The 15,854-nt window shown below is 40.6% G+C and overlaps 1 protein-coding gene across 4 annotated transcripts in view; it reads right to left on the minus strand.

The window, feature by feature from the left end:
• lrp2a (low density lipoprotein receptor-related protein 2a) overlaps positions 1-15,854 on the minus strand; it is a 58,424-nt gene that overhangs the window by 15,862 nt on the left and 26,708 nt on the right. For all 4 annotated transcript variants that reach the window (XM_066688590.1, XM_066688588.1, XM_066688589.1 and 1 more), the window contains 25 exons: positions 15,399-15,610; positions 14,977-15,161; positions 14,523-14,751; positions 14,009-14,186; positions 13,765-13,893; positions 12,273-12,439; positions 11,899-12,042; positions 11,630-11,739; positions 11,266-11,443; positions 10,771-10,984; positions 9,695-9,934; positions 9,313-9,501; positions 7,488-8,408; positions 6,811-6,976; positions 6,261-6,419; positions 5,687-5,976; positions 5,226-5,426; positions 4,563-4,805; positions 4,287-4,412; positions 3,737-3,856; positions 2,427-2,558; positions 1,793-1,994; positions 1,338-1,633; positions 619-1,132; positions 70-222 (listed from right to left, as the gene is read on the minus strand). In XM_066688590.1, the coding sequence (XP_066544687.1) occupies positions 70-222; positions 619-1,132; positions 1,338-1,633; positions 1,793-1,994; positions 2,427-2,558; positions 3,737-3,856; positions 4,287-4,412; positions 4,563-4,805; positions 5,226-5,426; positions 5,687-5,976; positions 6,261-6,419; positions 6,811-6,976; positions 7,488-8,408; positions 9,313-9,501; positions 9,695-9,934; positions 10,771-10,984; positions 11,266-11,443; positions 11,630-11,739; positions 11,899-12,042; positions 12,273-12,439; positions 13,765-13,893; positions 14,009-14,186; positions 14,523-14,751; positions 14,977-15,161; positions 15,399-15,610 (5,698 nt within the window). The remainder of the gene's footprint in view (positions 1-69; positions 223-618; positions 1,133-1,337; positions 1,634-1,792; positions 1,995-2,426; positions 2,559-3,736; positions 3,857-4,286; positions 4,413-4,562; positions 4,806-5,225; positions 5,427-5,686; positions 5,977-6,260; positions 6,420-6,810; positions 6,977-7,487; positions 8,409-9,312; positions 9,502-9,694; positions 9,935-10,770; positions 10,985-11,265; positions 11,444-11,629; positions 11,740-11,898; positions 12,043-12,272; positions 12,440-13,764; positions 13,894-14,008; positions 14,187-14,522; positions 14,752-14,976; positions 15,162-15,398; positions 15,611-15,854) is intronic.

The following is a 15,854-nucleotide window of genomic DNA, read 5'->3' on the forward strand; positions in this document are numbered from 1 at the left end:
ATTAAGAAACAAACACCAACGTGTCTAAAAATGAAAAAAAGTCTGACTAAAACAGATTTAAAAACTTACCCATATTTAGGATGTACTACAATAGCTCTTGGATTTTCAAAGCAGTACGTATTATTGGGGTCCACACAATGATCGGCCAGTTTCTTAACAAAGCGTCCATCTAATTCAGCCACATTCAGACAGTCTTGCATTGCATCAACCCAGTACATTTTCCTGCAAAGGAAGAATATCAGTTTGCAGTTTGGTGTCTATTCAGATTTGTCTCCACAGATTGCATTATTGTGATTCATTCTCGTAATTCTCTTATCTACTAAGGATACAAGAGGTGCATAGATGTTAGTGCTGGTTTCAGCATGAAAATACAATGATTATAGCTTTTTTATATTGTAAAAATGTGGGGCAAAAGATGTTCTCGGTAATCAACACAGAAAGTATATTTCCGTTTAAATTAAAAAAATATATTTGAATATATTTATTTATTTATTTATAGTATTAGCAGAAACCTTTTTCTTTTCTTTTCACTTTATAAGTAATGCTTTTATTCTCCAAGAAATTCCACAAGATAGAAAATCAAATCTAAAGACGATTGAAAATAAAACCGTATTTTACCTGGCGACCCAGTCCACTGCAAGCCCTTCACCATGTAGCACCCCATTAACCACGGTCTCCTTGTTTGTCCCATTAAAGAACATACGTTCAATGACCCTCCTGGGCACATCAATCCAGTACAGCCTGCGATCCACTCGGTCAAAGTCCATGGCCACCACACTGGTCAGGCCCTGGAGGATGAGGGAGTAGGACTGGCCGTCAGTGGAGAGGTTTCGGAGGTAGTAGCGGTTGCTGAAGATCAGATAAGGCGCGATGTTGCTGTTCTGTCGGCAGCGTCTCCCATCGGGCTCCCGGATGTATCCCGGTGCGCATTTGCAGATGTAGGAGCCCACTATGTTCTCGCAGATCTGACTGCATACGCTGGGTGTCTCATTGCATTCGTTGATGTCGTCGCAGGTCTTGTTGTCTGACATGAGCCTGTACCCCAGGCGGCAGGAGCAGAAGAAGCTTGTAGGAGTATCAGTGCAATTGTGATCGCAGTGGTGCATCAACGGATCAGTACATTCATTGATACCTGGAGTGGAAAACAGAAAAACATTATTTATATGGCAGAGAAATCAATATACATATATATATATATATATATATATATATATATATACATACATATGATTAGATGTAAGGAACAAAACCCATATTTATCTGGATCAAATTCATAGACTTTAATAAAAAGGGAAGATGGAACTTAATTAAAGAGTTGTCATTTGGTTTAAACTCACCACATCCTTTCTCATCACTGTTGTCTAAACAGTCATCTGTCCTGTCACAGACTTTGCTGTACTGAATGCAGTTTCCGTTGTCACATTTAAACTGTCCAGGCGGACAGGTGGGTGGGGGGATGTGACAGAGGTGATCCAGCTCGTCAGATTCGTCCCCGCAGTCATTGTCTCCGTCACACACAAAGTCCTGAGCCACGCAGCGGCCATTCTGACAGGTGAACTGGTGCTGCTGACAGGACTGGTAAGTGCAGCCCTGTTCATCGCTGCCATCGCCACAGTCATTGCGCCGGTCACACCTACAGACCAATGCACGTTAGCAGCCAATTAGCAGCACCGATTCCACAATGTTCTGTTATTCCTACAGCTGAAAACAACTCTTGCAGCATTTTTAAACGAATTAAGAAATACTGCAACTTCACAAAAGCCTACAGCCTAAAATGTCAGTGGAGTCAAACCTGTAGGAGCCACGGATACACAGGCCATTGCTGCATGTGAACTCGTTGATGGAGCAGGATCTCCGGCTGCAGTTCTGGTGTTCGTCAAAAGCGTCGGAGCAGTCGGCGTCTCCATCGCAGACCCAGGCGCGGGGTATGCACTTCCTCTGGGGAGGCCGGTTGTTGATGCAGGTGAACTCTGATGCTGTGCAGCTGCGGTTCGCTAAAACCCAGGAAGACACATGTTTACAGGGACAAAACATCAAGAGCTCATGCTTCGGGACAGAGTCTCATAAGTGTCAGCAGTCAAATAAGGTTTTGTTTTTATATTCATTCAATATACTGATTTAAAATTCATATCTCAAGATACCATGTTCTAGTATTGTAAGTGACCAACTCGTTAAATGCGAATGTTTAGGCCATCTGTGGTAAGCTTGTTGTTGTGTGCAGAAAATGGCATTTTAAAGGGCTGACATAAAAAACAAAGGGACAAAGTAGCAAATGAGGCAGTTTGAAATCAGGAATTCCACCTCCTTGGTCTGAGGCCGTGGTCCAGAGCTGAAAGCAATAGATGAGAGCTTCCCCACCGGGAATACTTCCTACTCCATCACCCATGAATGGGCTTTGCTCTGACACAGAAGATGAAGAAACCCACCACAGTTGTGTCTCTGGTCCTCATCACTCATGTCTCCGCAGTCATTGTCGCCATCACAGATCCAGGAAGCGGGAATGCACCGCGCATCATCACATCTGAACTGCTCGCTGGAACATGATCTCGGAAGGGTGGCTGGAAATGAATATGTTAATTGAAAAATCAGAAGAGAACAGACAGAAACACATCAGATAAGTCAAGTGATTACCATAGTCTATGCGTAGTAGGTGGTTTGTGTGATATATATGTACATCGGTGTGTGAAGGTTTGTGTGTTTGTGTTCTTTTGCACATTCTCCCACAGCCTACTGAACTAAAGATGAAAAAAATCTGGATGATTTAGATCATGGAATACTCTTTAGAAATAGAACAATGTGGTACTGGAAAATTCTAGAATGTGGCTGTTTTCTATTAAAGGGAAAGGGGTGGGAGGATGTGAAACATTTTAATTATCCATGAACAAAAGACCAAAAAAAGCTACATTTCTTTAGAGGGAATGGCAGGCGGCAGTAGAGGAATGTTGCACACAATGGGAGTTTTTACTAGACGCAGCCGCCACGTCAGTCAGCTCCGCAGGGAGTCCTAGAGCTTCCCAGTGCCAGCCTGCAGCACCTATCTGTGTTTCACAATGCCACACGGTTCAACAACAGTGCCCGAGCTCCTCAGTTTATGACAGATACACAAAGAATCTCAGTATAAACTGCACATCAACAACAAACCGGTGGGATATTTGTTTTTGTATGAATTATAATCCAATATCAGTAGGCATAGGCTACTCCACATTGTGCTGTATATTTCTGATGAGTCCAGGAGGTGTTTTTAATTGCATAAATCAATCAGCAACATGTTAATCGTAGTGAAACAGCAGGAAAAACATATACTGCCTGACGTTATCCTTTCACACATAATAGGTATGATTTTGTGGTAGTTGCTTATTTAACCATTCTGACGGATAGATGGAAGTATTATATTTAACATATAACTAACTATCACAAGTGTATACACAGATCACTATAACATGAAAAGTGTTTCTTGGTTGCAGGTATTAAAGCTTTTAATAAGGTTTAATAATATTTGAAAAGAAAAAGGCATACTTGTGTTTTTCCCTAAATAGCTTTACAATAATGTGTTATTTTTAAAGGATACCATCTCAGCTCTACACTTATGTTTCTAAAATATTAACTGGCTATATTAAAGTTAGGGCTCAGTGTAAAGCCAAATTGATGTCTGGGAGCTCAAAGGCACCTGCTGATGAAAAGCAGGAAGCTTCCCCAAAATATTTAAATAGGATAAAATACTGCAATCAGCACTTACCACAGGAAGCGGGCTCATCGGAGCCGTCGGCACAGTCTGTTCCCTCATCGCAGTACCAGTGAGCGGGGATGCAGCGGCCACTGGAACAGCGAAACTCACTGTCGGAGCACGTCGCAGTGGCTGCACAGGGAGAAATGCACAGGTATCTATCAGCCTCAATCACAGAGAGATGGCTCACGGCCTTGTCATGTTACATTGTCACTACTCCACTACTGCAGTTACACACTTGAAAAGGTGGAAATCAAAGTAACATATCACTGAATATGATCAGCTTTCTAACAAGGGTCTCCATGGGTTATATATAAAATAACTTTGTTGATTTTAAGAATGATACAAAGAAAATTAAGACATCTATTTAAAAGCACAATGGCAAATGAATAGGCCTTGCAATTCAGCCAGGCCACATGGGTCATGTATGGGAACAAAAACTAAAAAATCATACAATACAAGAAATGGTGTGGGTTTTTTTCTTTGGAGTAAAATAATATAAACACGGGCGACACAAGCTGGGATATTTTACAGTCTTGTCTTTGCATTTGAAGTCACACACCGCAGTGAGTAGGGCTCTCGTCACTCATGTCCCCACAGTCATTGTCTCCATCACACAGGTATGTGCGAGGAATGCAGATGTTCGTAGATTGACACTTTGTATGCTCTGGTTGACAGGTTCGTTCAGCTGAAATGGAAAAACACAATAAGTCTCAAAGAAATGAATCACAATGGATAGACCTTTGTTATTTTTAGAATTACGAGCGATGTTGTTAATGTACTGATGGAAAAAGGCTTCAGTAGGATCTGATTAGATCTTAAATTCACAGAGACTTACGGCAGTTCCTCTCGTCTGTCGTGCCATTGTCATAGCAGTTATTCACGCCATTGCACACATACTCCAGTGAGATGCAGCGTCCGTTGCTGCAGGAGAACTCTGTGTTGGGGTCACAAGGCCGGAACAAGCAGCCTGCCTCATCGCTGTTATCCCCACAGTCATTATAGTGGTCACAGCGGTAGTGATACGGGACACAGCGCCCGTTTCCACAGGTGAAAACAGTAGGATCACAAGTGTGGAATGCTACAGTGAAAGCCAAACAACAATTTAATACTCACGCCATATGACTTTAAGGTACAGTGAAGAAGTAAGTATAGGTATTTATTTGTGTTACCTGACAGAGCAATAAATGCTGCCATATGAGGGACTGCATGCAAAATACAAGTAAACAATCGACTTTATTCATCTGCAAATCATCAGTTACAAAAAGCAACGGAAACTCACAAGACAACTACTTCTACAAATTGTATTAGAATAAATCAAACATACACACCAAAAAGATTGTTTCTGAAATCTACGAAGGAATCTCTTTTAGTTCCTGAAACAAACACAATGTTATTAAAGAAGGGAGAGTTGATTAGTTGTCAGTCAATCAAGGGCCTGTTGATTCAGGATGTAAAGATATACAAACGAGCAACAAGACAAACACGACAGATTTCTTACCACAGACTCTCTCCAACTCGTCACTGCCATCCCCGCAGTCATTGTCATTGTCGCATTTCCACTGAGCGCGGATACAGCGGCCGTTCATGCAGGTGAACTGTCCTGGCTGGCATCTGGTCCCATTGTCCTGAATGCAGTGTTTGTTGTCTGCCAAGTACCAGCGGCCTTCAGATGGACATTGACACTCCGCCCCTTGGGGACCTTTCAGGGGAACACTCTTACTGTTAGACTTTACAGAACGGTGCATCCTTCCTGCTCACATATATGCTTAGGCATAAATGTATTGCCTTCACTGCTCTTATATTTTGTAATTCACCCTGGACAAGGGCATCTGCTAAGAAATAAATAATAACCATAATAACACTGAGGTATTTATTTGTACAAGATTCAAACAAATACACAGCAACTGCATTTGCCAATTAAAGGAGTAGAGTAACATTAAAGGATACTGATGTCAATACCTGGAGTGCAAATGTGACTACATCCTCCATTAAACTGATCACATGGGTTGCTGCACTGCTGCTGCTTGCTGGCGGACAGGATATGAATGTCCATGGGCCGGGAGGGCAGATTCTGTATCATGACTATCTGATCTGAGCCGTCGTGTTTATTGGCCCTGTAGATGCTCCTAGTGTTCCAGTCTGTCCAGTAAATGTGCTGGCCATACACTGTCATGGCAAACGGGTATATAGCCGTGCTGACGATCACTTCCCGGTTGGAGCCAGTGAGGGAACAGCGCTCGACCTTCTGTCTGGAAAGACAGTTTGTTACTATGCAAGGTGCCTGTTCTAACCATATATTGAACAATATGCAATACAATTAATTACATTCAATACAATACCTAAGGTGAGGATATCAGCTATATACAGAACATATTTTTTATATACATTATACAGTATAATGTCCACAGCTATGTTATCTTTTGGCAGAAGATTTCCACTTTTAAACATTTAAAATTTAGGAATATTTTGCTGTGGAGTAAAAGGAAATGCTACTTGTCTCCCAAATTTTCATTAAGATATTTCAAAAGCTTACAAACTAGCATCAGCCCAGTAGAGCCTCCCTTCATCATAATCGAGAGTCAGTCCATTGGGCCAGACAAGGCTGGTGTTGACAATCTCAGTCCTGAAGTTCCCTCCCAGTGTTGCTCGTTCGATCTTGGCGCTGGACCCCCAGTCAGTCCAATACATATACCTGGTATAACAGAGGAAGATATTATTAAAATTGTTGGATTCAGCATGACAGACTTTACTGATGCTACCTGTCCCACATTAGTTATGCACTTCGGGAATGATCATGACATAATATCATGGTTATCAATGGGAGTATGACTTTGGTAGCTCACTCCCTATTAACTACTTTATTATAATACCAAAAAATAGGAAACACGTTGTAAGAATGTCTCCACAAAAGCAGATGCCAAATGAGAGAATTAAACGTAGTTATTCAATGTAAACACAGAATTTTTATAACATTTTATAAAATGCATACAGTGTTCGAAATAAATAAAGATTCTTTGTTATGTCATGTATTTTCTGTATCAACAGTGTCAGGAGTTTAACTTAAGTGTTCTTGGAAACCATACCCTCTGCAAGGGTCGAGCATTATAGCTCTTGGACGAGGTACTCGGGCGATGATCGTGCGCTGAGACCCATCGATCGCCATGGAGGTGATGGTCTGGTTGATATAGTCACTGTAATAAATCCTTTTATTTATCCAGTCATAGGCCACACCATCAGGAGCACCCAAATCTCCAACAGAAAGGAGAGAAAGTATTACAATAAGCATATAAAAAAAACACCAGAAAGAGACCTAGATTATATTTACATCAGATTTGTCCATTTACATAATAAGGCACTTGTTCACAGAGGGGCATGACAAATGTTTTCCTACAATTTGCAAATTTACAACTTGATTAATTGCAATGGAAATCTTTATAAGTGCTATGCAACCTATGCAACCCTTTTGCAGGCAAACTGACACATCTGACAACTCTATAGATTACAAACAGAAATAAAATACCACATGTGCAGTCTCATACTATAAATAGCATCCAAAGGTAGCCAAATTGACAAACTCTGGGAATGCTTTTGAAATGACCATTTACTTTTAAGACTGCTGTCATATGTTTCAGTGTATTGGAGTTAGAACAGTGAGAATTGTACAGTATAATATTAAAATGAGTACTGCTACATCATACTGTCCATCTATATGTGTATTCAAAAGGAATATCATTTAAAACTACATTTTGGACATCCTTACCTGATGCCACGACAATAGGAGGTGTTGAAGGGGAGGAGAGACTTATGTAGCTGATTTTACTGCGACCCGCCCCTGAGCTCTGAGTGTAGTACAGTCTGTTGTCAGCACGGTCGTAATCCAGGGCTACAGCTGTGGGGGGGATATTGACCACTGGGAAGGGCAAGGCATGATCCTCTGGGTCCAGGCGAAGGCTGCGGATGGTACTCTCTGTTGTGTAAATCAAGTAGTCATCCCGTGACACCACACAGCTCGTGTTGTCTCGGCCCAGATTTCCAAAAGAACAGCCGCACTTCCGGATCTGAGACCCAGGCATGGCAAAACAAAGATGAGCACAGCCTCCATTGCTGGCCAAGCATGGGTTATTGTTGACCTGCGGTGCTGTATTGGGCTGAGTGCGGCTGTCAAAAATAGTGACGTCTCTCAGTAAGTTCATGTTGTCTCGGACGACAGTGGGCTGCTCTGTATTTCCAGGTTCTTTGCTGGCTTGGAAAACCTTCTTCAAGTTCCTGTCTACCCAAATCATAGTATTTTCAAAGACTGTAATGCCATAAGGAGTTGGGTACCGACTGCCGTACCTTACAATCTCAGTTTCACCGCCATCAGGCCGAATCCGAGCAATCATATCCAAGGAGTCGTCCACCCAGTAAATGTATCCACTCTGATAGTCCACAGCCAGTCCCCTCGGGGTGATTATACCAGAAGAAACCAGTACTGTCCTGTTAGTGCCATCTAGAAAAGACCGCTCAATCTTGGGACTTTGCCCATAATCTGCCCAGAAGAGATACCTATTTTTAGGGTCCACCACTATGTGCCTTGGCATATCCACGGTGGTTTTAAGCAGAACACGACGGAAATTTGTGTTCAATCGCAAAACCTCTATATAAGTCTCAGTCAAGAATGCGTTTGTAAAATAGAGGTTCCCTGAAAAACAAAATATACAGGAAATAGTTTCAGTAGATAGATCAGGAGATGCATGTCTTCTAAGTGCAAACCCACCTAAACAGCTAAGAAAGTCTTTGGGTTTTGCTTTGTGATACAATGTCCAATTCCATGTTCAACTTTTTACCACTAATGGTATCCTCTTTGCCACACTTCTGTCCTACAATACCATACACCTACAGCACACCTCCTTTAAACATTGTCATGCTCATTCTCGTCACAAAAATTACAAACTAAATCTGCAGTCATGCTGGAAAATTATATATTTTTTCTTCCCTTTAGTTTATAGACAAAAAAATCCACACACAGACAAGGTGTCAAGAAGGTGAAAAAAGTCTGTGTTTGGTCCAGTGTTGTTCTCATCCCTGAATGTTCTTTGACTTAATCCAGTAGAAGAAAACCCTGTGTAAATTAAGTCCTTTGTTTTTGAAAGCTTATTTGCTACCACCTGGCTTGTTGTCTTACACAGATCACCGATGATGTCTCACCCTTGTGCAAAGCTGCTTACAGGATCTGTCAAACACTAAGCAGGTGGCTCAGTCTGTGCATGCTTCAAGTCCATGCATAGAGACTACACAATGTGAAACAAGCATGTCATATTTTTAAGAAAAAATACAATTCCTCCATCAGAGGAAACTGAAAATCTTCCAGTTAAAATGACTTCTAGTGAATATATCTTTCAGGGTGCCTGCATACATAAGTGTGAGCACTGAACTCCGTCAGGTGATCCCAAGATTTTTTGTTACACCAACTCTGAAATCTAAATCAAAGTGCAAAGCAGGTGGTTCATAAACAGATGTTTGGGACATTAATCTGATTACTCGAGGTTTCAAGCAGTGCTGTAATGTAAACCCATTCTTAATCTCTGGAAGAGTAAATCCCTTACCTGCCACCCAGTCGATGGCGATTCCTCGTATTCCATTACGGCCAATTCCCGAGGAAACAATAGTTCGGAAAGAGGATCCATCAGGCTTGATTCTCCGGATCCCGTTCTGATAAGGCACACTGTTGCTGAAGTCACACCAGTAAATGAAGCCAGATGCCATGTGAACATCTACATGTAGGGCATTGCGCCCTAAACGACAGAGAAAACATGATATGTTTTGTGTGTAATTGCTAGAAGTGCCTTGTCTAATTATTTCTTTTTCATGTTGGACAGTCAGGCTTTGGACCTATGTTGCTCATAGTAATTTATTCCAAGTTCTGGCAGATATATGTTACAAATCAAGAAACAGGCATCATCCTCTGTAGCTTTACAGAACACAAACCTCTTCCAGCAACAGGCACCATGGCCTCAGAATGATCTGCACCCTCCAGACTGAATCCCTTCAAAGAGGACAGCATGGAAATCACAACAAAGGAGTCATAGGGAGAGCATGTCCTGCTATCAGAGTTCAGCTTGAAGCCTGTGGCGCAGGCACACGCAAACTGGCCACCCGGCTTGGGGAGACAGAGCTGCGGACAGACACCCACGTTGTTACTACAGCCATTGGAGGAACCCGCAGAGGCTGAAAGACAATAATAAATCATATAGCAGACACTTTCATCCACAGTGGTTAACCATACTCACACACTTCTCCTCTACAGAGTCTGACCTGGATCTGACGTCATGATGAATAACATATTGCAGCTCAATTAAGCTTAAGAAAAATCTCATCTTGCATGATTTTGTGTCAGCAGGTCTTTAAGTTGCCATGCATTGTTGATTCTATGGAGATGGTATTGCTTAAATTGGTTGTGGCACCAGTCACATGGTTAAATGACAACTGACACTAATGTCATGCAGAAGTCCTTCTTCTAAATGTGGGTCAAAGATACGATGCAATGCTTGTCCTGTTCTCCAGTAGGATAGTTTCCTTCTTCCTGAGTTCATGGAATATTGTAATATGACTCTCAGCCCTGACAATGCCCAGTGTTCTTAGGAAGGGAAGTTGAACCCCCAGGAAAATAATACCAGGTAAAATTGAATTCTTTCTCATAATTAAAAAATAGTGAAAGCCTGCACAGTTTATAACATAACTAGGATGTGCAGACATAAATCATGATCCATTCATTCTACAAATATGTAATGGTTATGTTCTCAAAATCTAACACACAATAAATACTTTACATACATCAATAATAACTAATTAATTAACAACATTCTAAAGAACATGTTTTTTTTAGTCGAGATACTGTACTTGTACGGTAGGTAACAGTACAAGTTTGAATCAATTAAAATACATTAATTAAAATAATATTAAGTAGTGTTGCTCAAACACATTATTATGAGATAATGCACCTTTACAAAGATTCTGTCACAATCACAGTTAACGGGCATTAAGTGAGCAGGGTGTATACTCACTCTCTCTGTGGTGAACTTTCAGCACTCTCAGTCCAGACACATTGTCCCTCAGCACCACTCTGTTCGCACCACTGGCCTTATCCACGCGCTCGATGACCTCGTAATCCCGGTCTGTGAAGTACAGGTACAAATCGTGCACAGCGATGCCCCAGGGGTGCGCTAGGCCATTCACTATGGTGATGCGGTTCGTTCCATCTGGATCCCCCCTTTCGATCTGAAGGAGTGCATTTAATAAAAGATGACTGAGAACCTAGAGTGACTTGCCAATACTACAACTCAGCTCGATACACAAGATGTTACCTCAGGAATGCAAACCTAAGTTACTCAAACAATGTTGACCTTATTTTCCGTATTGTGCATGCTTTTTATACTAATCAAAATACAGGAATTTTGCAACAAAACACTTAAATTTAGTTATTGTGAATAGAAATGTGTTGATGTTATTTCTCAAAATGAAGACTGGACATAGACGCATAAAGAAAGAGAAGGCCTCACCATTCCAGTAGCCGTGACAGCCCAGTATAGTTTATTTTCACGGATATCAATAGTAATGAATTCTATATGGTCCATGTTGTTAGTGAAGAGGTTGACAGCATTGGAGCCATCCATGTCTGCTGCAGCCACCTTGGCTGGGACGCCACTCTCAGTGCCCTGGTCCGTCCAGTACATTCTCCTGAAACACAAAAGAACAGACCATTAATTTACACACAACAGAATGGCAGAAACCATGGGCATGTAATGATGGCATGTCTGGTAGCAAGAGAACTTGGGAGTTGGGGTGTGTACATTTATATCTTCTAACTAATGTGAGTTCAGAGAGGTTATCGGCAGCGACAAGGAAATGAACCGGTGTGCTCACCCACGTGCTGGGTCGACAGCAATGCCCACAGGTGTTCCAGTGCCAGAGGGTGTGCCGTTATTCGTGATCAGAGTTTTCCTGTACTTTACATCCCCACGGAGCTTCAACACCTAAGATCATTATCAAATAAGTCATATTAGCTCACAATACTCATCATCATCACACTGGAAATTATACAAACAAACAAAAATATGTAAATCTTGAAAACGGCCCCGGGAAGATCACTGAACCAGCTCTGCAAACAACCTCAGACTAGCCTCCCTGCTTACCTCAATGGACTGCGTAGCTGGATTAGTGTAGTACAGGTTCTCCGTCATCCAGTCTAAAGCCAATCCCACCGGAGAGCCCAGGATGGCAGCGGGAGCGAACTCTGTCCTGTTGGTGCCATCTGATTTCACCCTGTGAATTTCACCCTGGAGAGCAGAGGATATGTTTCTGTCAGCTCCATAATAAAAACCAAGAGCTGCATCCTTCACTGGGGATTATACTGGGGGAAAGTCTTTGTTGGGTCTTCTTTACATGATGAAATCATTTACCAAGGACGTTGCCAGAAAGCATGAGTAAAACTGTGAAATAGAAATAAGGATTCTGAGTAATAGTCTCATAATTAACCAATGGATAAATTGCTAACTTTCATACTTACTGGGTGCTCTACCCAGTAGATCATCTGCTCAGAATCATGAAAGTCGACATCATATCCGTTATGCAGGCCAGCGATGGGGACCATGGCATCATTGCTCTTGTCATCAGGATTCAGTGGAATGCCATAGATAATACTGTCTCTCACCACAATCAGAAACGGATCTTCAGCTAAACAAATTAATTAATAAAAGCAGTTAATGTTTGTTTTAAACTTCGCATCAAGAAACCTTGCTAAGGCCCTTTTTACCAAATTGAATATGCTTGCTTTAAAGATTTACTTAATTTACATTCTTAATAATGAAGATGTTTTCACCAACAAACACAAGCCAGGAAAAATAATCTAAATGAAGACTGCAACCCCAAATAACACAGATAGTTTTGTAAGCTTCTGTGAAAAACATATTTATTTATTTATTTATTTGTTTGTTTATTGCAAAAATGTCTCTCTGGAATAAATGGGTATTTATGTGAATAAATTGTCGTAATTTTAGTTGGCTTTAGTAAAATATTTACATTTAAACTCAAAATATTCCAGTTTGAGATAAACTTCATACAGAAAACTATAAACTGCTTGTATAAGACTTATTTCTCAACCTATTTATAAACCCTAGTATTTTTAAACATATATTTGATTCAAATAAAAAAAAACATTTTTCCTTTATTTATTCTATGCGTCATTGGAGGCGACACAGTTAAAATATTTCATAGAGCATCACTGTGATGACATGCAAATGAAAAACTGTGGGTCTTCAGAGGATAAAATTAAATTTTACTGATGAAAGTTCATGTTTGCAGCCTGATTTGCTTTGTCATCAGAGATTAGAATCAGTGGATGCCTCCAGGCAAAGAGTATATTTTCATTCTCAGGTAATCATTCATCTTTCAGTAGAAAATAAATTTTACAATGCTCCCCGAAGTTGCAACTTGAGATGGGTTGTGTTTCAGACATGGGGGGACCTTGTGAACTTTGAATTAAAGGTCTTTTGTTAATTCTTAATGAGACACTGGGCACAGAGAATTGTTTTATGATTTGCACTTTTTACTTTTGGGAACGGAGGCTAAAACAGACTTCCAAATGGAATGCTGATGACAAATCCCTCCACCATCTGTATTCATGTCCAAGTGCCCATGTAAAGATTTTTCATTTAAACAGAGTTCTGGGCTGAGGGCTTCACTTGTAAAGGGAAACAGCTAGATATACCAGAAATGTGGAAATATACCTGTTTAGATCCTTTTGTATGCCTTATGAGATTGGCATTAATTGGTAATTCAAAGCAAGATAATGAAAATAACACAAAATATTTGCAATCCCCAAATTTACGTATATATATAGACATTGTACATGAAGGCAAGGAACATACATTTTGTACCCACTCATTGCATTGAGGGAGACAAAAAAAAAAAAGAATCTGAAAATGATGTAGAGCATTGTAAACTTCAAAAAATAGGTATAAAAAGTATTGTCTGAGGAAAAGAACTGGGATAACACCAACCTCTTAAACAGTTAATCTGATCCACAGCTAGACTCCACCCAGAAGGACAAGCGCATGAGTAAAACCTGGGCCCCAGTGAGGACAAGAGGCAGATGTGGCTACAGGAACTCGAGGCACAAAAGTTTGTAGCTGCATAGAAGACAAGGAGCAGTGGTAAGTCAAATCACATGGAAATCCACAGAATTGATTTATTATCTATTCGGATTTTATTTAACAGCAAGATCACATGCTAAAAAAATTATACCTGAAGGCTGCCTGGCCGGGTGGACAGCAACAACCCCCATCGGCTGTGGGACGTTATAGAGCATCACTGTCTGGTTCTCCCCATGCCATTTATTGGCCCGAATCACACGGTTGATATATCTGTCAGTCCAGTACACGTAGTCCTCGAAAATTGTAATAGCGTGTGGGTGTTGCAGAACCTGGTTGTTGAAAACAGGAAAACAGTCAGGAATCACAAATATGTATGATTGTTCTATTGCACAGGTACATACTGATACTATCGGTGTATTGAGCAATTTAATTTTGCAATTTTTATTAGGAAAACAGAACCCAGATTAAACATGCTTTGATAATACACTTATTACATCTCACTGAAATAACACAACTGTCAATGATAGTAATACATCTGAAAACCAAATAACCTTCAATAATAATGAGTATACAAGAAAGAGAAGTAATACCATGTTATTTATTTTATTTATAAATATATACATTTGTCCAACAAAATACAGCCAGTATAAAATATTGTCCCTTACCAGATCACTGGCTAACACCTGCTTCCTGTTGTCTCCATTGTAATCACAATAGTCAATGAAATCCAGATAGGCATCCGCAAAGTAGAGTAGCTTGTTTGGATAGTCTATAGCAAGGCCATTAGGCCAGTAGAGTTTGTTGCTAACAATAGCTGTCCTCATTTTCCCATCCATACTGGCCTTCTCAATCCGAGGGTTCCTGCCCCAGTCTGTCCAGAACATGACATGAGCACTGCTCAAGAAAAACATCAGCAACATGATCACTAAACTACAGACTACTGGACCTTAGCCTTTTCTTTCACACATCAGTCTACTTGACTGAAAAATAATAAACTCTGTGAATTTTCAGAAGTGTATTATGCAAATTATTGTATTCATATCACCAGAAGTCTAATATTCACATGTTGTTTTTACAGGGTTATCAGGGTTATCTATTCCTGAGAGAAAGTGGACTTACTCGTTGCGTGGATCCAGCACCAGTCCTCTGGGATTTGTCACGTTTTCACTGACCAGTACAGTCCTGTGACTGCCGTCTAGCCTGGAGACCTCTATTGTCTCAAGAACATAGTCCGTCCAGTACAGGTTGCGTCCCACCCAGTCAACAGCAATACTCTCCGTAACTGTAATGCCGCTGTCAAATATCTGTTAAATTACATAAAACAAAGTGTCAGAGCTGGTCTTGCTATTCCAAGTTTGTTTGCTCTTTCTTTCTGATGATATATACATCCAGGCCTGTTCATTTGACAGGAGAGTAATCAAATTAATACCTGGCTTTCTCACAATGTATTGTGTACGTCCACATTTCACTCATAATAGATTTTGGTGCTGATCTCTGTTGGTAAGCCGCGCTATAAAAGAAGAAATAAATATCATACTTACAACCGTCCTGTCACTTCCATTTTTGAAAGCACTCCATATTTTGTCCTGTGTTGTGTCTGACCAAAACACACGGTTAGTAACTGAATCAAAATCAATGGCGACAATATTCCTTCCATCTCGTACCAGGGAGCGCACAACATTGGGCTGGGCTGTGATGTTGTCCGACACTATCTGATTTCGGCTTGCAACCAGCAAGAGTGCTTCTCTAGAACCTACAAACAATACAAATCGAGTATTGTAGACTTTACAATAACTGGAGGTAGATGTAGGAATATTAACAGTGCTTTGAAAGAGCAAATGTTAGAATTGTATTGCCACACCAATTTTCTATGGACTGTTTTTCCATTATTGCACGTTGCCATTTTCTGTCTAATAACATATAATAACTGCACATCTGAAAGAGCTTGATTACCACAATTACATCCTGTCCTTAATAACAATATCATATCAAATACC

The sequence above is a fragment of the Amia ocellicauda genome, chromosome 16 (genome assembly GCF_036373705.1).
Source record: "Amia ocellicauda isolate fAmiCal2 chromosome 16, fAmiCal2.hap1, whole genome shotgun sequence".
Taxonomy (NCBI): Eukaryota; Metazoa; Chordata; class Actinopteri; order Amiiformes; family Amiidae; genus Amia; species Amia ocellicauda.